The 20,592-nt window shown below is 34.0% G+C and overlaps 2 protein-coding genes across 5 annotated transcripts; one reads left to right on the top strand and one right to left on the bottom strand.

The window, feature by feature from the left end:
• Window positions 1-9,005: 9,005 nt before the first annotated feature.
• On the top strand, window positions 9,006-16,984 carry LOC108996569 (serine/threonine-protein kinase D6PKL2). 4 transcript variants are annotated; one of them, XM_018972537.2, is made up of 4 exons: window positions 9,034-9,298; window positions 10,236-11,301; window positions 11,508-12,349; window positions 16,920-16,984. In XM_018972537.2, exons 2-4 carry the CDS (start codon window positions 10,337-10,339, stop codon window positions 16,967-16,969), a joined length of 1,857 nt encoding a protein of 618 aa, XP_018828082.1. In that variant the 5' UTR covers window positions 9,034-9,298; window positions 10,236-10,336; the 3' UTR covers window positions 16,970-16,984. The 4 variants fall into 4 exon arrangements, with proteins under 4 accessions (XP_018828084.1, XP_018828082.1, XP_018828085.1 ...); XM_018972540.2 differs by lacking the exon at window positions 16,920-16,984 and adding an exon at window positions 13,200-13,342; XM_018972538.2 differs by lacking the exon at window positions 16,920-16,984 and adding an exon at window positions 12,641-12,702.
• Window positions 16,985-17,630: 646 nt separating this feature from the next.
• Window positions 17,631-19,756, bottom strand: LOC108996585 (U-box domain-containing protein 35). The gene is made up of 4 exons (XM_018972564.2): window positions 19,068-19,756; window positions 18,374-18,492; window positions 18,157-18,272; window positions 17,631-18,027 (listed from the first exon to the last, which is right to left on the bottom strand). Exons 1-4 carry the CDS (start codon window positions 19,438-19,440, stop codon window positions 17,787-17,789), a joined length of 849 nt encoding a protein of 282 aa, XP_018828109.1. The 5' UTR covers window positions 19,441-19,756; the 3' UTR covers window positions 17,631-17,786.
• Window positions 19,757-20,592: the final 836 nt, after the last annotated feature.

Here is a 20,592-nt window from a genome sequence, read left to right as displayed (position 1 = left end):
GAAAAAATGTTAAAAAATGAATGTAATCTTGGAATCTTCATGGGGTGGCTGGACACCACAAATGTCAGATTTTCTGTCCTAATGCGTCGTTTGGCTACACTCATTTCATCTTATATAACATTACAATTTTTTCAAACTCTCATACAAAATATAATAAACAATTTAACTAGTGCTAAATTGACTGGAATAATCAGATCAGTGCTTACAACTTGAAGTAAAAATATTATTCCATAATATTTGGCACATTGGTTGGCCAATTTTTCCCGAGAACCCCTTCAGTAGAAATGGCGATGGACGCAACTTGTCAGGGCTAATGCCCATCCTAGTGAAAGCGTCCCAAAATAAGATGTCGGTTGAGCTTCCATTGTTTATGAAAATCCGTTTGGTCGTGAAGTTGGCTATCAGCAAGGTGACAATTAGGGCGTCATCGTGGGAGTACAGAACCCCTTGGCAGTCTTCATCTCTAAATGAGATAGTAGGGGTTGCATTCAACCTGGGGTGCTTAGGGGGTTTATTCGCCATGTATACTTCGTGATATCTTGCTCTGCGAGCGTGAGCCTTTCTGCTAGATGTCGTGACACCCCTGTCGACGAACTCTCCTGCTATGGTACGGATCTCTTCGAAGGGTGTCGGGTCTTGATCCCTTAGTTGTCGGGGAGTGTTATGTCTTCATTCCTCCTCCGGCCTTTGGCGTTTGGGGCTCCTGCTTCACGTTCACAACCATATTATTTCTTTGGCTTGAGATAGTCGGCTAGCATTCTTTCGAGCTCCCTGCTTCTTGTGAGGCTAGCGACCAGTGACCCCCTTCTTTAATGTGGAGCAATCCTCAATCTAGTGGGTATCCGACTGGTGATACTTGCAGTAACGATGCTCCTTACCGGCATATGTTTTTCCTCTCTTACTGTCTTATTATTTTCTTGTACACTCAGGTTATTGTGAACAAGACGACGGATGTTCACGTAGTAGTTGACATGTGAAAATCACGCGGCAGTCTGCAAAAACCCACAGATGGTGCCACTGTAGAGGACGTGTTTCACACCACCAACCACTCGAATGACCTGCAATAACTCGATAGCATTGGGTGCCCAGGATAAACTCTGATGCTTAAGTTAGAAGAGTAATCTCAATGTAAAATATCTCAAGAAGTTTAGAAAAGTATTTGATACCTTTATGAACCATTTATAGTGGCGCAGGAACGTGTCAAATGAGTCGATAACCATCAGTCTCATGCGTTTATCTCTTGCGAGTAGTATTGTTCTCTTATTGATACCATGCTCTCATGGGCTCTTGGGCCGTAAGCCTTGTAGGTCAAAGTGGTAGGCTGGGCCCACTTTCCAACTATGGGCTTGGCAACAAGAGGACCCAAATATCCTCTACACATACGTAAAAATACGATAATTTTATTACCAGAATCCTCATAAATATGAGCATCTGCACTAGGCTTCTTGGGCTGATGGCCCATGCTTTACAGTTGCACTTCTAAAAAAGATGAGATAGTTTAGTTGCACAAAATTAAACTATCTCATTTCATCATTATAATTTTTTTAAATTTCTACACAAAATATAATAAATAATTTAACTTTATTAAATTTTAAAATAATAATAATATTAAAAAATTATTTTATAATAATATTTTATTTAATTTTTAATAAAATATCTAATCACGTCTAAACTATGTAATCAAACTAGGCCTTGGATTTGTTACCGTACGTTCTTCCTTCCGTTCTTGTATTCTTTAGTTTAGTTTAGGTTTTTTTTTTTTTTTAGGCTTGCTTCCACTTTCATTGGGTTTTTTTACCAAAATAGGAAAACGAAAACTTCCACATTATAAGACAGAGGAGAGGCCAGAAGAAAAAATGTTAAAAAATGAATGCTAATCTTGGAATCTTCAGGGGTAGTCGGACACCACAAATATCAGATTTTTCTGTCCAATTCAACTTTTCATAAACATAAAAGATTCATTTAGATATTAAGATATCACTCATTTTATATAATTATTAATTTTTTTTAAATTTTTATATAAAATATAATAAATAATTTAATTAATTCTAAATTACCTGAAAATTAAAATAATCAGATCAATGCTTACAGGCTTACATCTTAAAGTAAAAATACTGTTCCATGATATTTGGCCAATGGCTTAGCCAAATATTTCGTGAATTCCAGCTTGTCGTTATTACATTTGTCATTTACTTTCATGGACTATCCGACAAGTGATTCACAGTTGAATAAGTCCACATACCACTACATATTCTCTGCACCCAAAAGAGTTGCTTTCTATATTTTTATATATATTTTTTGAGTAATTTTTTTTTTCAATTTTCAGTTTTAACAGAAATCTAATAAGAAAAATTTTGTTGGGCCAAAACTAATTTTTCTTTTTAAAAAAAAAACAAATAGTGAACAAGCGGAAATGGGTTCTGAAAAAAAAAAAAAGTGGCCCTAAATTGACCCTCCCTAGCCTTGAACATACACAAAAATTGAAATCTATCTCTATCTCCATCTCCATCCCTATCGTATTCTTTCCCTGGAAGGCCTCGTGACTATTTTTAGTACACATTTTTTGTTTTTTTCCTTTGGTAAAAAATTGATTGGAGTTTTTCAGCCACTCTAAATCACAACCACCCTATCTTAGCAATGACTAGCCATTGATCTATGTGCTACCTCTCTATAATAACTAGGAGTGAAAATCGAAGGTATCGGTGCAGTTTCGATTTTGGACCAAAACTGTACCAATCCCTTAAAATGATGAAAATCTTGACCGAAACTGACCGGTGAAAGGGGAGAAAACAGTTGATATCGGTCTCGGCTTAACTATAGTCGATTTGTCGGCGTCTTAGGTTGCGATGGAGGTGACCCTGTGCAAATTGTGAAGCCTCGATGAGAGAGAGAGAGAGAGAGAGAGAGAGAGAGAGAGGCGGTGTGAGAACTGAGAAGTGCAGAAGAAGAAGAAGGAGAAACGAGGAAGAAGAAAGAGAAGTTGTGGGATTTAAAACCCTAGAGGGAAACAGTGCCGTTTGTTTTTTTTTTTTTTTTAAACACTGAGTCATGAAACGACGCCATTTCACTTGAAACGGCGTCGTTTCATATATGTATAATTTTAAAAAAAACATTTTATCAGTTCAGTCGGTTCAACGGTTCGGCCTAGGATCAAACCGAGACTGAACCGTTGGACATCGATTTTTGGCAAATCCAACTGCTTGCCGACCGGTTCTACGCCGATTTTGGCCGATCTGGGTCGGTTTTTTGATTTCTTGTACAGCCCTAACAATAACCAAGACTTGATTGGCGTGCAAGACTTGCATGCCACCTCTCAAGCCATATCGAGCTGGGCCTAGCTTATCTAGAGGGAGGTAGTGACCAAAGTGTAGTCGGCTCATGAGCAAGAGAAAGGAGATCAAAGAGGCCCATAACCCACGTGAGAAGGAAGCAAATATGGGGTGACGAGGCGTTGAAATTTCTGACATCGCCTTCCACATGCATGACGACGGCATGGAGGCCCCACAATAAGGACAGGCACTCTTGATACGGGGTACATGGGACCCCTCAGCAGACAATATAAAAGCCAAGTACCAGAACAGAATTACACTTCATGCTCTCATACATACAAAAACTCCCTCTAAAGAATAGATGACTGATTTAGACATTGGAGGTGTTTCATTAACCCCAAGCCCCTAGTTTCCTTGTGTTGTAGATGATCAAGTTCGGAGCCTAGTGTGTGAAATACTTCATTAATAGTTATAATATCATTTTTATTTTAGAATTTAAAAAAATTAAATTATTTTTTATATTTTGTTTGAAAGTTTAAAAAAATTATAATAATTAGATAATGAATATATAGATAAAACAATTGAAGATTTGAGATTGAAAAATATTGATATTTACTGTGATATTTAAATATTGAAATGAGATAAAAACATCTCTCTATTAAAACCAGACCCAAGTGTAAAGTCATATTTAAGAAATATTTGTGTCTTTTAACTTCAGAAATTATCCAAGACGCTAACAATAGTGTATCACTACTCCTTTAAAGATATCATCCACATGTATAGAATAGTCTTACAACTCTCATGCACTATTAATTGATATTTATTGAGTATTTAATGCTATTCGAAAGTATTCTTATCTCAAAAATCCAAGGCATTCCATCTCGAAACATGATATGGAACCTCAAACCGGTACCGTCCTGGTTCGTGACCCCTCCCTAGCTATTTCCCCTTGTAATGCATGTAGAACTTACTAGCTTCTTCTATATATTCTCCCAGAAAAATACAAAAAAGCAAACAAACAAAAGAAATTAAATGATGCATGGAGGAACATTTAGGGAGCCTTAAGAAATCTTGAAGGGGCACGGCTCTAGTTTGCCATTATTCGTATTAATGTTGTTGTTATTGCTTATAAGATAAGGAGACAAATACTACTAGTGCCATAATTCATCATGTCTGGAGCTATATAGCATCGCATCATCATCGATCTTACGTGCTAGTGTGCATTAGCCGTCCTTTTGGTCTAATTTGCCTAAATGCAATTTACTTCGTAGCTTGAATTATGTCCCTGTCAGTGGGCTTGCTAGCTAGCTAGGCTGGTCATTATATTATATTATCTTTACTGCATTGTGCTGGCGATTAAACCTACGTACGCGCAACAACTTTCTATTTTATCAAAGAAGACGGCATATCATGATACAAACATCTGCGAGCACTACTGCGTTCAAACTGAAACTCAATCAAATTTCATCAGCAAAATCTCTAGTTTCATAATTATTCATATGCAATGATTTTTCTTTGTAGTTTTTTCAAAAGCTAACTTCGAAATTACTTTAATCAGATTTCACAAAATTAAATTCATAATTTAACTCTAATTATATATGATAGCTTCCCACATCTCTTGCAAAAGTTGACATGGGCTAGCTCGAATATTGAACTCCAAATTTTCTGGCCCAATTAAGAACCATTTGTCCAGAAAAGAAGATGCATATATGCTGGCATGCTAGCTGCTGTCGAATTCCTGCATGGGTGCGAATTAGGTGCAGAAATCGCGGCTATCGCATGCTATGCAAATGGAATTATTGCACAACTAGTTTAGATAATGGGTTGCCAATATCAGCCCCTACGTGCGACAAATGATAAAATCAGATCTACATTATATATGCAGAACTCAGGAGAGTAATGGGCATGCATGTCGGGTTCGATCCCTATCCAAATAAGGAGGTCCTAGTACGTACAACAGATCTAGACATTTTTAAGAGTTCTCTAGATCGATCATGTCATGTATGGTCCCATGCAATTAAGTAGGGCCTGCTCATGACTCTCTTCTTTTATTTTGTTATAGCTAGGATGGTGATTCGTAGCCTTTTTCTCCATCTCATCAAACACATTCATAAACTCTATCTATTTGTCTTATTTTTGGTTTGATTATCCTCTTCCGATCCCCATATCCACATCACTGTAACCCTACAATATCCTAATTATAAATATTATTGCATCCTCTCCTATCTAAAAGATGCCCCTTAATTATTTTGTTTGTGATAAAAAGACCAGTAGTATTCATAAATTAAGGAGATTGAGTTAATTTTATCTCTAAATTAATTTGGTTAATTAAATAAATAATTATGCAAACAAATTAATTAAAGGCTACGAGATAATTAATAAGATTTCAAGGTCCATTAATTCCTTTTTTTTTTTCCTTGGCATAAATGGTTTTTGGTGGAATTCCCAAAATATTAAAAAAGGATTTAGAAAAAAAGTGATCAAACAAGAACATGATATTCCTTCGTCACTGGTACAAAAGATCATGTGGAAAACTAAAGGAATCAAACACTAGGGACAGCATTCTTCACGAAATGTATGGACCCCAGATCTCACCTTCATTCATGGCATGGTGTCATGATGATCTCGAGTATATATATATATATATATATGCATGGTTCATGGCTGATCTTATCATCATCAGCACCAATAATGCTAATTAATTAATATGATAACAATAAATAATAAAAACGAAGAAAGGCCTATATATATATATATGCTGCATGCAGGACCACTGCATGCGCGCATCAAATTAACTTCTAGTTTTAACTTCTAAACAAATACCAGCTGCATGCATGTGGTAAACTGTGACTAGCTCGCACCTCTATGCTGCATGGAGCAGTGTGGATAGACTTTTTATTTATTTATTTATTTAGTGTGTATAGCCTTAAAATTAAAACTTATACTAATTAATGCAGATCAAGATATAAGATATATATATATATCGACCATATTATTGACATGATAATATTTTAAAAATAAATAATATATCCGTACTTTAGATAATTAGCAGGCCAAGACCAAGTTTCGGAGATCACAATTGCTAAAAATTAAATTAATAAATATTGTTTTAGTATCTTAGATAATTTTTCATGTTTGATATTACTCCAGCTCCGAGCTTTATGCATGGTTACAATTAGTAATATTCTTAATTATTAATACACTCGTTTAATTATAAAATAAATAAACAAATTCTAGCTAATTTATATCATGATATACACATTAATGACTTTATCCCTTTATAAGGTTAAGGTGGCCCTCTGTGTTTGGAATCGAAGGGTACTGAGGCGGGATGCGTGGTTTCGGCCAAAACAGCTTTAATTTGTTCTAATTCTGGCCTTAAAGGAAGGAGGCTTCTTCCACGAAGTTGCTCCCAAGATTGATAATAACTACTAGTACTGCCTGCCCCTAATCTTTATTTATGACGTTGTACATCAAAGTTTCGTATATATTATATACGTAAAATATTTAATTAAATAAAATAAATTTACAGTTAGGATTCAAACTCATGATTAATGCTCTGATCATTTCATATAAAATCTTCATCACTTATCCTAAAAATTTAATTTAATAAAAAAATATAGATTTAATTATATATTTATATTATATTACGAACATACACAAGTAAAAAGCCAATCTCAAATGTATTATAAAATCCAAGAATGATTCATATATATATATATATATGTCACGTCAAAATAAAGACGTTGAAGTAAAACGATTAAAAATATAATAATACATTAGATTTTTCAAATAACATATAATATATTAATCTCAATGCATGACAGAACTCTAGTCCCATGGAATGTAGCTGTGGATGGACGATTTGGACTACGTACGACTTCAATAAATAAATAACAAAAACTTTATATGTAATATTTTTATGCATTTTTTGTGTATTCTGATTGGTTGCATTTTTTTTAATATAAATAGTTATTTTGATTAATTACATTAATAAAATACATAAAAAATATGTAAAAATATATAATTCAATAAATAAAGTTGTCCCCCCACGACAAGAGAAATCCAGTACCAATACGGTGGTAAATTAATGAAAGTTGCAGACGAAAGTTGATTCGTTGTCGTTTACAACAAAGTAGTACTTGAAGTAGCTAGTACAGATCAGTTGGCTTGAAGGAGACATGTTTGGACACTGTCTAAATGACATTAATTACGGAAATAAAATAATATTATTTTAAAATTTAAAAAAATTAAACTGCTTATTATATTTTATATAAAAAATTAAAATATTATAAAGATGAAATAAAAAAATATTGAATTAAAAGTATTTTTATATCTAAACGGAATCTTAATTATTATTTTTATTTTTAAAAAGAGTGAACGAGAATTACAAAGTGAAAGGCGAATATCGTTTCCCTTTCATTGGATGTAGTTACTTACCAAGTTAACGAATATTCTGTCTTATAGCATGTCTCTTTTGCCAAGCAAAAGAAACACTGTTGTGAACATATGGGAGAGGGATGACAGAGTTTGCATCTCACGTACGTACGTACATTAATACAATAATGTTAAACATTGAATGGTTCTGATCATTTCCTACCAACTTACATCTTTTATATAATGTGCACTTTGATCAGTTAAGATTCAATAATCAAGACTATGCCATGTCACTTATTTTTTTTAGAAAAAAATTTAATTGGAAGCGATTCTGCATACTAATACGTGCACTCATTTAATATGATTAATTAAAAAATAAATTTTATTAAAAACAGTATTAATTTAAATTTAAAATATGAATACAATAATATTAATATGCAGATTGATACATTACTTGTACACAGTAAAATTCTTTTTCAGTATCTTAACAATTTAAATTGAATAAAAAATGGTATTTGAAAATAATTAGTAGCTGAAGAGTTCAATACCTAATTAACTTTAGTAAAAGGCAAGTTCTCTTTGATGATATTGATTAGAAGTCAGGTATTAATTCAAACTTGTCTTTTAGAACATATTTTCCACATAATACGAAAGGAAATTAATAATTTTATAAAAAAAAAAAAGTCAACTATTTCTGATTTTCACGAATTTTCTAAACATATTTAAAAACTATATATGGGCAGAGTTTTTTTTCCTCATAATTTTTTAGGTTAGCACCTGTTTAGGTTGACTCATGAATGAATCATGTCTTTTAAAATGTAGATTGACACATAAAAAGCAATAAACAAAGAGAAAAAAAAGGAGAAGTTTTATCTCTAAGAAAATATTTTATAAAAGTAATTTGACGTAATTTTATGTGATATGTTAGATTTATTTTAGAGTAAAAATAATTTTATAACTTAATATACTATATCAATCCACATTAATTTTTATTTATTTTTGTAAAAAATTTTATAACTGAAACATTTGTCATAAAAACAATTATTTATTTTATCTAATTTTAATTAATAATTTCATTATTATTTAATAATCATATCATCTCACTATCTAAACGGTAAAGTTTTTATTTAGAGGGGTAGTGTAAAAGTTGATAAATTAAAAAAATAAAATAAAAAGGAAGCGTAATTTGAAATTTACTTCAAAATGGTTAAGAAATGGAAAACAAAAGACCTGATGAAGAAGACAAGTGTAAAAACAAATACATTTTAAAAGAAAACGGCAAAAAGAATGAAGGGTATTTTGATAATTTTGACTGGGGATGAAGTATGCATAAACCAATTGAAATTCGCACGCAACGAGAAATAAAAAACAAAAAAGCTCTCGTTGGCTTTGGCTTTGGCTTTGGCTTTGACTCTCCTCTCTCTCTCTCTCTCTCTCTCTGCCTAATATCCGCCAGAAGCTGAAGCCTAGTCCTCCATTGTAATTAACTTACATTGCTCTCTTCAGCTTCCCTTTCAGGCTTCTCGCTCTGGTCTACACCGGCTTTAAGCTCTCAGGACAACTCCCTTTCCCCTTTTGGGCAGTGCTAGCTCTTCTCTTTTGTTTTCCACTGCCAGAGCAAAGCCGCTGAAGTATGTGAACCTTGCAATCAGGTACTCCTTTTTGCAGGCCTTCTCTCTCCTACCCTTTTAGCCTCACTGAGTTTTTATTGATGGAATGCCATTACTATACTTCTAAACTTGCTTTTTGCTCCTGGGTCGTTCTGTGGCTTTGGATCTGTGCTGGGTTTTCCCTGATGTCTTTCGCTTTGTGAGGGAGATCCGGGTTTTGGTGTAATTGGAGTTTCATCATGCTCTTGTAGTTGACTGCAGTAGGTTTATCTCTTTTGAGTTTTTGCATAAAATGTGTTCAGAAATTAAATATCTAATTAGTTGCTCGCTGACTGATTCTTTGCTTCTTTTTGGTGGTCCTCGAGTCTTTTGTATCTGTTCTGACTTCTTATTTTTTCCCTTAAATTTTCTAATTCGTTTTGGTTAATTTACCTTTACTTGGGTGAAGGAAAATGACAGATCGAGTTAGATGGCTGACTGTCAATCTTCCAATGATACATCTTCTACATCATATGATCGAGTCTACATGCATCTTTGTGCTTGAATTATTTAAATTCCTGGAAAATTAAACTTAATTTACTGGTGGGGTTTTAGGTGTTATGCTTGCTAAAAGTTGACATTTTTACTCATATTTAGCTGAACTTTTCAGTATTCTCTATGGGCACTATCTGATCTAATTTTGTGATTTTTCTATTGTCTGGGTCGTGGGAAAACTGAAAAGGGTGCTGGATGTGTAAAACTCCACTTGTTTTAATTTTCGTCCGTGGATTTATGCCCCTGTATTTTATTATTAATGAACTTCATGATATACTTCCAGGCACACCATCTTTGTAGCTAGCTCTCTCTCTCTCTCTCTCTCTCTCTGGGGCTTAAAGTGTTGTTACGATTAAATATATATAATCTTTTCGTTTGCGATGCAATGGGTTCTTCAATAATTTGCTATTGATGTCTGTAATTGCTGAAATGCTGGTTTTGACAGAGTGGAGATGTAGTTATGCTGCTAGTGCAAGATATAGTTTGTCGATGATGGATGCTGAGAAGTAGATTGATTCAATCTGATAAAACTCTTTGTCATGTGTGATGGCCTCAAAAACTGGTGCAAGAGCTTCCACGAGACAGCAACAGAAAACAGCAGGCGTTCAGACAGTAGAGGCAAATGATCTGAGGCCTTTAGCTCCACAGTTTTTAAAGGCAAGCAAACCCGAGTTAGTAGTGCCCGAAGAATTACCGAAATATGTTCAGCACACATTAAAGGAGGTTAGGGGTGAAGGTGCTGAAAATAAAGTCTCATCAAATTCTAATCAAAAGGTGTTGTCCAATTCTTTAATTAATAAATTTGATTCAAGTTCATCCTTACTGGGTCTTGAGCAAGCAGCAACTGGTGTAGATTCTGCTGTTGATGATACAAGAGGCTCACTGGAAGGTTCTGTCGATCAAGAAAAGAAGACATCAGTGTATGAGAGCGTGAAGAACAGTTCAGTTTCTGCGAAAGTTAGTGATGGGACCAGCAGTCTTGCCAAAACCAGTGGAAGTGCCAAGATTAGTGATCGTGTTGATTTTGTTGAGAGTGGAAAGAGCAGTATGTGTAGAGGTAGCACAAGCAGTGATGTAAGCGACGAGAGTACCTCTAGCAGCTTTAGTAGCAGTATCAGCAAACCGCACAAAGCAAATGACATGAGATGGGAAGCCATCCAAGCTATTCGAGCAAGAGACGGGGTTTTGGGTTTGGGCCATTTTAGACTGCTGAAGAGGCTTGGCTGTGGGGACATTGGTAGTGTCTATCTGTCTGAGTTAAGTGGAACTAAATGCTACTTTGCAATGAAGGTTATGGATAAAGGGTCTCTAGCAACTCGGAAGAAGCTGCTTCGTGCTCAGACAGAACGAGAGATACTTCAATCTCTGGACCATCCCTTCCTTCCAACATTATACACCCACTTTGAGACAGATAAGTTCTCATGTTTGGTAATGGAGTTCTGTCCTGGAGGAGATTTGCACACTCTGAGGCAGAGGCAGCCAGGAAAGCATTTCCCTGAGCAGGCAGTCAAGTATGTTAAGCTAGCTTAACCATAATATTATTATTATTTTGATAAACCATAATATATTGTGCCCTTCATTTTAGTTGATGTGCATGTTCTGATTCACTTTCAGCTTAATATTTTGTTTGTTGGGGGGCCGGGGGGGGGGGGGGAGGGTTTTATATGTCATATGATACTTCTTAGTAACTAAATGTTGTATTTCATTTAACCTGCAGATTCTATGTAGCAGAGGTCCTGCTAAGTCTAGAGTACCTCCACATGCTTGGTATTGTCTACCGTGATCTTAAGCCAGAAAATGTCCTTGTGAGGGATGATGGACACATAATGCTCTCTGACTTTGACCTTTCACTCCGCTGTGCTGTTAGCCCAACTCTTGTCAAAACCTCATCTATGGAATCTGACCCATTCCGGAAAAACCCTGTTTACTGTGTCCAGCCAGCTTGCATTGAGCCTTCCTGCATTCAGCCATCCTGCGTGGTCCCTACAACATGCTTCTCACCACGCCTCTTTTCAAGCAAGTCCAAGAAGGACAGGAAACCTAAAAATGACATAGGTAACCAAGTCAGCCCATTACCTGAGCTCATTGCTGAGCCAACTGATGCCCGGTCTATGTCTTTTGTTGGGACGCATGAATACTTGGCACCCGAGATCATTAAGGGTGAAGGTCATGGAAGTGCTGTTGATTGGTGGACTTTTGGAATCTTTCTGTATGAATTACTGTTTGGTAAAACTCCTTTTAAGGGATCTGGAAATCGAGCTACACTTTTCAATGTTGTGGGTCAGCCTCTGCGTTTTCCAGAATCGCCAGTTGTCAGTTTTGCAGCGAGGGATCTCATAAGGGGGTTGCTTGTAAAGGAACCACAGCATAGATTGGCCTATAAACGAGGGGCAACTGAGATCAAGCAGCACCCTTTCTTTGAAGGTGTTAATTGGGCATTGATACGCTGTGCTACTCCGCCTGAGATCCCAAAGCCCGTCGAGATTGAGAGATTACCTGCTCCAACAGCATCAACAAGCGAAAAAACTGCTGCTGCTACACCTGCTCCTGAGCAGAAAGGTTCGGATAATTATCTTGAATTTGATTTCTTTTAGTGATGATTGGTGTTGATTGCCAGTAGTTTATATAGGATATAACTGTTTTGAATGTTTCAGGGATTGATATTGGTGATTATGAAGTTCTTTTCATTTTTACTTTTATAAAGAATTTAGGAGGAATTGTATGGTTGTTATTGCCGCGGCTAAATTTTTCTCAATTATTTGCACGAGTATTGCCTCAAGACTGCCATTGAAAGGCTTGAGAACAGTTCCCTCTTGATAAAGCACGATTAAACATTTCCTCACTTCCTAGGTTTGAAGAACCAAAGGTGTGAACAAATTCAAAATCATCAAGTTTAACTGACTCAAAGGTGTGAACAACCAGGACCTTACATGTAAAATGTGCAATACATATCCAACATATGGGGAGGATGATGGGAGGATTCGCTATTTCTTTATCCCAATAAGCTTGTCTCCCGTCACCACCAACGGCAAAAAAATTATGAAATTATGCTATGTAGATGATGTGCGGTGTAAAAGTCTTCAAATAGAATTATTTAAGGTCGAAATTAGCTACCCATAGTACTATAGATTCAATTGCAAGACGGACAAATCCTGGAGTTATTTGAAAATATTAAATAAAATCACCATCCTCAACTTTTCAGGGATGATACAAATGACTGTAGCAAAAACAAATCAATGTATTCGAATTTGCTTAAAAGAACAGAGTGTTGAATCATGAACAAAATATGCTAAACAAATTGCATTTAATTTTTAGTCTGTTTATAACTGAAACTGAGGATCAATGTGCATTTTCCTCCATAAAATAGCTTGATATATTTCAAACTTGATAATCATTATTATTATTTCAGTCTTGAGATAGAACTAGAAGTATCAAACTTTCCTCAAATGGACCAGCTATTGCCCGCAGAGCTCTGCTGTCATCACCAAAATCAACAGTTTCAAATGATTTGCTATTGATAATATGATATCGTGAAAAAGCCATCCTCTTTCGGTGAACCTTGGGCTGAATATTAGTTTCATTCCTCTGTTGAGGCATTTGAAGTCAATACAAGATATGTCCGGCCAGAACATATCGGATCTTAAAACCCTGACTTTAATTTCGTAATTTCGTCTAAATTATCTGAAATGTATAAAAGGTCGAATGTAAATAAGTGTTGGTGATAAAATCCTGACTTTAAAGGCAATATTAAATGATATAGAGTTGACTTGTAATCATAAATTTCACTTATAAATGAGCATTTATTATAAAGAAATTTCTAATAAACTCAAAAACAACTCATTAATCATTATGATATTAGTAACTCATTATGGTCTAGAGTTATATCAAATGAATGCGAAAATAATTGTAGAGTGAAGATTTGAAGTCTACAAAAAACGAATAAAATGATTACTTAGAAAATATAACAGATTTTTTAAAATTGGTATGTGGAATTTGATAATACCAATACTGTTTTTAGATTTAAGAAAAATATTTATTGTTAATGTATATATCCTAAGTTCAGTGGGAGTATATTTATATTTATGATCATGCATGTATATGGCTTTTTGGTATGTATGAATCATGGTTTGTAGTATGACATTAAAGTTATGTCTCTAAAGAACTTTAAAAATGAAATTTATGAATGAGACATCCTTGGTAATTGGGATTGAATTTTAATACCAAGACAAAAACTGTTAGAATTGTCTCAATATATTTGCATAGAGTTTTGAAAGATTTTGCATGCAGAATTGCTGGTCAATAGATGCTTTAAAAATAAAATGTGACATGCTTAGTAATTTACAGTGTTATCGAATTGATTAGGTTGTTAAAAAAATTTTGTATATGATTGTTAAGAATGTAAATTTTAACTGAAAAACTGGTCTGGACCTGACCAAACCGGTGAAACCAATCCGGTTTTGGACTAGTCCGGTCCAAAACCGATTTTTAAAATGCCAAAACCAGTCCGGTTCCAGTTCCATGATTTTTAGGACCAGACCGGTTCTATTTATTATATATTTAAATTAGTTTTTTAAATATTATATATAATATTTTTTTAATTTTTATATATAATATATAATTATATAAAACATATTATATAATTATCACTGTGACCATATATTATTATATAGTATTAATATTAGACTTTTAGACTTATTTTATTTCATAGCATAATTTTCTTTTTATTGTAGATTTTTTGTTTTCAATTTTTGTAGCAGTTATATTTATAGGCTTATAGTAGTTTTTTTTTTCCTTTTCTTTATAAGCAGATTTCTTGTTTTATAGCAGAATTTTCTTTTACATAGTAGATTTTTTTTATAAAATAGATTTTTGTAAATAGTAAAGATTTTTAATAAAACAGATTTTTTAAAGCTGTTTTTTTTTAATAAACATATTTTTTTATGAGAAATTTACATTTTATTAAAACCGAAAAACCGGACCAGAAACGGTAAATTTGGTTTTATCGGTTTAGGAGGGTAACCGGCGCGTAATTGGTTTTGAAAAATACAAAACCGGTGCATACCGGTTTAGTTATAAATTTTGTCCAAAACCGGACCGCCGGACTGGTTACACCCCATTGATTGTTATAATAAATATGATGATTGCATAAATTTGTATAAGGTTGAATATCAGTTTTTTAGTTAGCATTCTTGGTTATTGCCAAAATAATCTAAGGATGTTTGACCCAAAAGTTATGAAAAGAATGCAAGGTTATTTATAAGAAATTAAAAACTATATTTTTGCCTCAAGAAGATCTGATATTCTTAAGGTAACTGGATATTCAGACCATATTTTGTGGGATTACTCTAATGACGAAAAATATAGTTATGGTTATATATTTTGCTATCTTGTAGAGTTATTTTATGGAAAAGTATGATACAAATTTCTTATTGCTTTATATGTAATAGAGGTTGAGTTTGTGGTATGCTTTGAGGCCACAATGTATGATATTTGACTGAGAAAATTTATTTTAAGACTTGAAATTGTCAACTTATAGCCAAGCCGCTAAGAAAGTATTGCAAGAACTCTTCATAATATTTTTCTTCGAATGATAAATATTTAATGAAATTTTAAATACCAAAATGTTAAGGAGAAAACACAGAAATAAATATGTCCATAACAATAGTGTGTTAATGATTATACTTTAAATAACATGTTGAAAAGATGGGTCATATACTTATACGCATGATGTGAACATGTTAAAAAGATAATTGATATGTTGAGTATTTTGTTACTGGATATTGAAAGATATCTATTATGATTGTTTCTGTTCTCTTGTCTTTCTACTTTATATCTACATTAAATAATATAGATGAATTATGACAAGATAATGTCTATAATAGACATGAATTGAAACCCAAGACATTACAATATTATTAATTGTCTCAATTAAAGATTGTGTTGAATTAAATTACTGGTGTTGTGGTACATGAAAGGGAATTAGTTGGTCATATAATAGAGGAATGTCACGACTCGCATTGGTAACTAGTTTGACATTGATATTACAGAACTAATGTAATGTTTTCTGAGTAGTGAAAGTTTTCTAGATATGAATTTACGCAGTATAATTAATTTCCTGTAATAAACCTATGAACGAAAAATATTATTTTATAGTCGTATGGGTCAAGTGAGAGAATGTAAGAGTTTTATTTAAATTCTGTCTCACACACTCATATCGACATATCCTGATGATTTAGAATTGCTCAATACTTATTACTTAGTTGATGAGTTACAATGAGATAGGATTAACTCTAATTAGATAAGATTAACTCTATACTAATTACAATGGGACACAAAGTCCTTAAATTTCTTGCTGGTCAAAAGTCTATAAATATTACTAAAGAGTTAATGATTCTTACTTACAATGTTATTGTACTTCTAGTTATCAGGAGACACTTAAAAGTTAAGTTGTTAGGATGATCCTACTCTCATAGTCAGTCAAATTCTTCATCAAACTGTGATGGAGAAATATATATCTTTCAATTATTATTAATTGTTTTATTATAAATTATAAAAAATAAAAAATCTAATTATTAATATTCGTTTCAACACTCCATACTTGGCCTTCCTTGGTCCCTGAGTCACCAATTAAGTAGTGATTGGTGTAGCATACGAAAAGGTCGGGATCCTTATCGTGTAATTGAATTTGTTCCTCATGTATTTATTAGTTTTGACCGAACTGGATCATGACATAAATTTATCATCTGCTTTAATTTATTTCCTCAATTGATTTTACCAAGAAAAGAAAGGAAACATGGATCTTTGGTCTTTCTAGCGAGACATTCAACAGATCATAAAAATTACAATCGAGCGTAGCATAAATATTATTCATAAATTTTTTTAACAATTGATCCCGAATCTCAATTTTATAAGATTAATAAGAGGTTTGGATAATGAATTGAGATTAGATGAAAATTAAATAAAAATTAAATTGTTTATTATATTTTGTATGAAAATTTAATAAAATTATAATAATTAAATGAGATGAATTGAGATAAATTAAGAGAATTTTTATATTCAAACCTAATTTAACTGGCGGGTAAGTTTTTTTTTTAATTAACTTACTGTTTTTTTTTACTGTGATGAGAAGGCCCACGATCCAAGTGGCCCTGCATATATCCTCCTTGGTTTTCTACATAATACTGGCCGGACCGTGCTACACTGCCCCTCGTGACCGCTTCAATGAATGGCTGTGCCACTGTAGTCAATACTGGTGAAAAAAGACTAATTTGTCTGGATTTGAAGAAAAATTCTATACACCATATTATCATTTCACTTTTATCTTATTATATAAGACGTGGGTGTCATATTTATCACTATTGTATAATCCTATATTGGATAATTCCTATTTATCTAGTGATGATAAATATGCCATATTTTATATAGTAGAATGAAAATATGATGGGAGTACGGAGTATAGCATTACTCGGTTTGATTTCTGTTTGTGATATGGAAAAGGTTTGTGCTAGGGGAGCTGAACTGTGTTCTAAACAAGTCGGGGGAGTGTTATTAATGGTGGTGAGCATGGAGTTCTTTCATTGACAGTTTACGAGGAACTCTTATCTTTGGTGGTGGTATTGATTGTGTTGCCTTTTTAAGGCTTTCAAGTGCATAAAAAGCATGCATGCATGTATGTTCTCAGAGCAAGTGCTTCTAATGGGAATGCAGCGACTACTGTGCATTGGTGTAGTTTTGTAGCTGAATTTGGATTAATGTCCAAAGCTAAAAGAAAAATGGCATGGTTGTTCTATGCGGTCTAAGTTGTTCCAAAGCTACAATTTATGACAATTAATACCAAACGGAAAAAGAAACACAAAACCCAGTGGAAAGATCAGAATCACAAATAGTGTTCTTAAGATTTTAATGTACACCACCAGATATTACACTCTGAATCAATCCAAGAGATCTATCCCTTCTGATCTTGTAGTGTTTCTCTATCTGCAATTATTTGTAACTATTACTTGAACATGGGTTTGAAGCACATACTGCATGAAAACGAGTCATTGCGTTGATCATCTTGCTCTAGTGGAGGCTGCTTGGGAGTATTATCATCAATATTGTCACGTGGAGAAGGGGACTCGGTCATCTGTTCAATCAGTACTCCCTTTCCTTCACATATGATCTTAACCTCACAACCTACTGGTGCATTCTGCAGCATTTGATCAGCTATCCCACTTCCTCTCCTAGACCTCAATTTCCTATCCATTTTTGAAAAGTTATGTGCAGATGAGAAAAAAGAAAGAAAATGTTTCTTTGGAATGATCACAGAATTATAATTAACTTCTTAAATGGACTTGCCCGTACTGATAAACTAAAGATTCATGTACCGTAGACTGGATTTAGTGGTTCCAACAACCAGCTTTCTAATATTGAGAATAGGAACGAGTTCTAGGATGGCCTTTGCAACCATATCACTTTCGATAAGAATGGTATCGAACTTAACCTGTTTCATTGATTGTATTTTTCTTCAAATTTCATTAAAAGATTAACCTCAAACATAGATAAGTTTGTATAAAATGATGGATCAAATTGGAGTTTATGTACCCCGAAAGTGGAGCAGGCATCAAGATACTTTTGGAGGAGTTCTCTCCTCTTGCCTCTTTCTTGGGCCATGTAGCTCTCCACCTGCTCTGCACTCACTTGATTCTTTGGAAGCTTTCCTACTAAAATCACCAAGATACACGCATGGGTCATTTGATCAGTATATGCATAAGATCCTGGAAAATTTGATGAACTTTAAGATTATAAATTCTCGTTTAATTCTGGCACCTTGAAGGTAGCATTCAAAATGGAGCAAGCATGGATGATTCTAATGATTTAAACCCTGGTTTATGATCTATTTTAATGATCAAACCCAGCTCCTGAGCATGGGGCAGGGTCAACCTTCATCAAGTACTTTATCTTAATTGTCCCAAAAATTTCCTAAAACCAAAGCTTCAGTTCAAATCTAGGCCCTTATAAAAATGAATTTCAACCGATAGACACAGATCTCTATCATTTTTCCCGTGATTTATGCATGCCACTAGATGTTTTGTCGACAATGACATGTTTCAACCTTTTCTTCGCAAGTCTTTCATAGAGCTCATAAAAGAATCTCATACAAGTCTGTTTGTCTATTGTTGAAAGCAAAGTCACTGGTTGTTGAGGCACAGGCTGCACATGGCCCAGTTTGACTCACCAACCGCACACACACAGAGAGAGAGAGAGAGAGAGAGAGAGAGAGAGAGAGAGAGCTTACATGGGCTAGGTATGTACTGAACCTCCGGGAAGACATGGATGAGATAGACGAGAGTGGAGGGATTAACAGCGTGCTTCAAAGTCCAAGCAAGCGCTTCCATGCTGGACTCGCTCTTCCCCACGGCCACGTACACGCAGTCTTCCCAGTTCTGAACATCCAACGAAAACACACTCCCTTCAAACTCTTCTTTGATGGATCCCATCGGCAGCACTCCATGATCGATCTCGAAGATTTCGCTCGTACTCTCTTCCTCAATCTCGCACACACTAGTAGTACTGCTATATGGCTTGAACTGGTTATGGTACCCAGCTGCAGCACCAGCTTCATCGTAAGCCGGCATATATCCGGTCGCATCCGACAATGACACCGACATCTTTGGCTCAACCTTTTCCGGTAAAAAATGATCACCACGACATCATTGACATGGGTTTTTTTTATTTTATCTAAATCGCCGGATGTATTTGAAGCAAAAACCTATTCCTTGGGCGAAGGGACTCGGAGAACCTACGGTACTCGATGAACACAAGCTAGCACATGGAAACTTTGAAGAAGTCCTTGCATAACGTATTATTATTGTAATAATTTATGCCCTTTTTCTGATCTGTGCCTTTGAAAATATGACTTGCTCGTTTATTTCAACGTGAGGCCGAGCAGCTCCTAGCTACCGCCCTCAATGTACAATCTCGATGACGTGATGAAAATTGAGAGCTTGTTTTCTTCTACTTTGACTTTTCCTGGTTGCCACTTGCTCCAAGGTGGAAGAAGAGACAAGATTTCATTTTTTTTTTTTTTCTTGTGTATTGCGCGAACTCCCTGCATATTTCATATATGAATAATGATATTCACACTTCATGTATAATAATATATATTTTACAATAATATTTTGAGATGATGGTATTTTCATAAAATGATATTAATTTTATAAATTATTTTATAAAAATATTCTTTATTTAAAACATCATTATGTAAAATATTGTAAAAAATTATTTTATGTAAGTAACTTTTCTTCTGATATTGTAAACTCGGTGGTTGTCTTATTTTTATTTAGAAAAATATTTTTTATAGTTATAAAATATATAAATTTTTTACGCTCCCTTTAGAAAATAGAAATCTAGAATACGTTTTTTATTTTATAATAGACACTTTTTTCCTAAAAGAAAATACCTAAATTTATAAGCTAAAGTAGACTGGGTCATTTGGATGAAGAGTTGAGATAAAACTATCTCATCTCATTTAATTTTAACTAATAATCTTATTATTATTCATATATTATTTCAACTCATCTCACTATCAATCATATATATAGTCTATAAAAAAATTAATTTATCATCTCAATTCTTCTCATCATCTCATCATTTTATAATGTGACATTAGATGATAGGTTCACAAATAAAATATAATAAATAATTTATAATTATTTAATATTATATTACAAAAATAATAAAAATTAAAATGTTGAATATAATTATCCGTAATCTATACGGGTAGGGTGTCCTTGTATGGGTAGGGCCCTACAGCTTTGACC

The sequence above is a fragment of the Juglans regia genome, chromosome 3 (assembly GCF_001411555.2).
Source record: "Juglans regia cultivar Chandler chromosome 3, Walnut 2.0, whole genome shotgun sequence".
Classification (NCBI taxonomy): domain Eukaryota; kingdom Viridiplantae; phylum Streptophyta; class Magnoliopsida; order Fagales; family Juglandaceae; genus Juglans; species Juglans regia.
This window is presented reverse-complemented; position numbering and strand designations above follow the sequence as displayed.

What these genes read in the sequence shown, in the direction of transcription:
- LOC108996569 (XM_018972537.2), top strand. Translation starts at nt 10,337, where the DNA reads ATGGCCTCAAAAACTGGTGCAAGAGCTTCCACGAGACAGCAACAGAAA. An exon ending in TTCCCTGAGCAGGCAGTCAA is followed by an intron (nt 11,302 to 11,507) that starts GTATGTTAAGCT and finishes TTTAACCTGCAG; the next exon opens with ATTCTATGTAGCAGAGGTCC. An exon ending in ACCTGCTCCTGAGCAGAAAG is followed by an intron (nt 12,350 to 16,919) that starts GTTCGGATAATT and finishes TGTGATGAGAAG; the next exon opens with GCCCACGATCCAAGTGGCCC.
- LOC108996585 (XM_018972564.2), bottom strand. Translation starts at nt 19,440, where the DNA reads ATGTCGGTGTCATTGTCGGATGCGACCGGATATATGCCGGCTTACGAT. An exon ending in TCAGTACATACCTAGCCCAT is followed by an intron (nt 18,493 to 19,067) that starts GTAAGCTCTCTC and finishes TGGTGATTTTAG; the next exon opens with TAGGAAAGCTTCCAAAGAAT. An exon ending in ACCACTAAATCCAGTCTACG is followed by an intron (nt 18,028 to 18,156) that starts GTACATGAATCT and finishes AAAAATGGATAG; the next exon opens with GAAATTGAGGTCTAGGAGAG.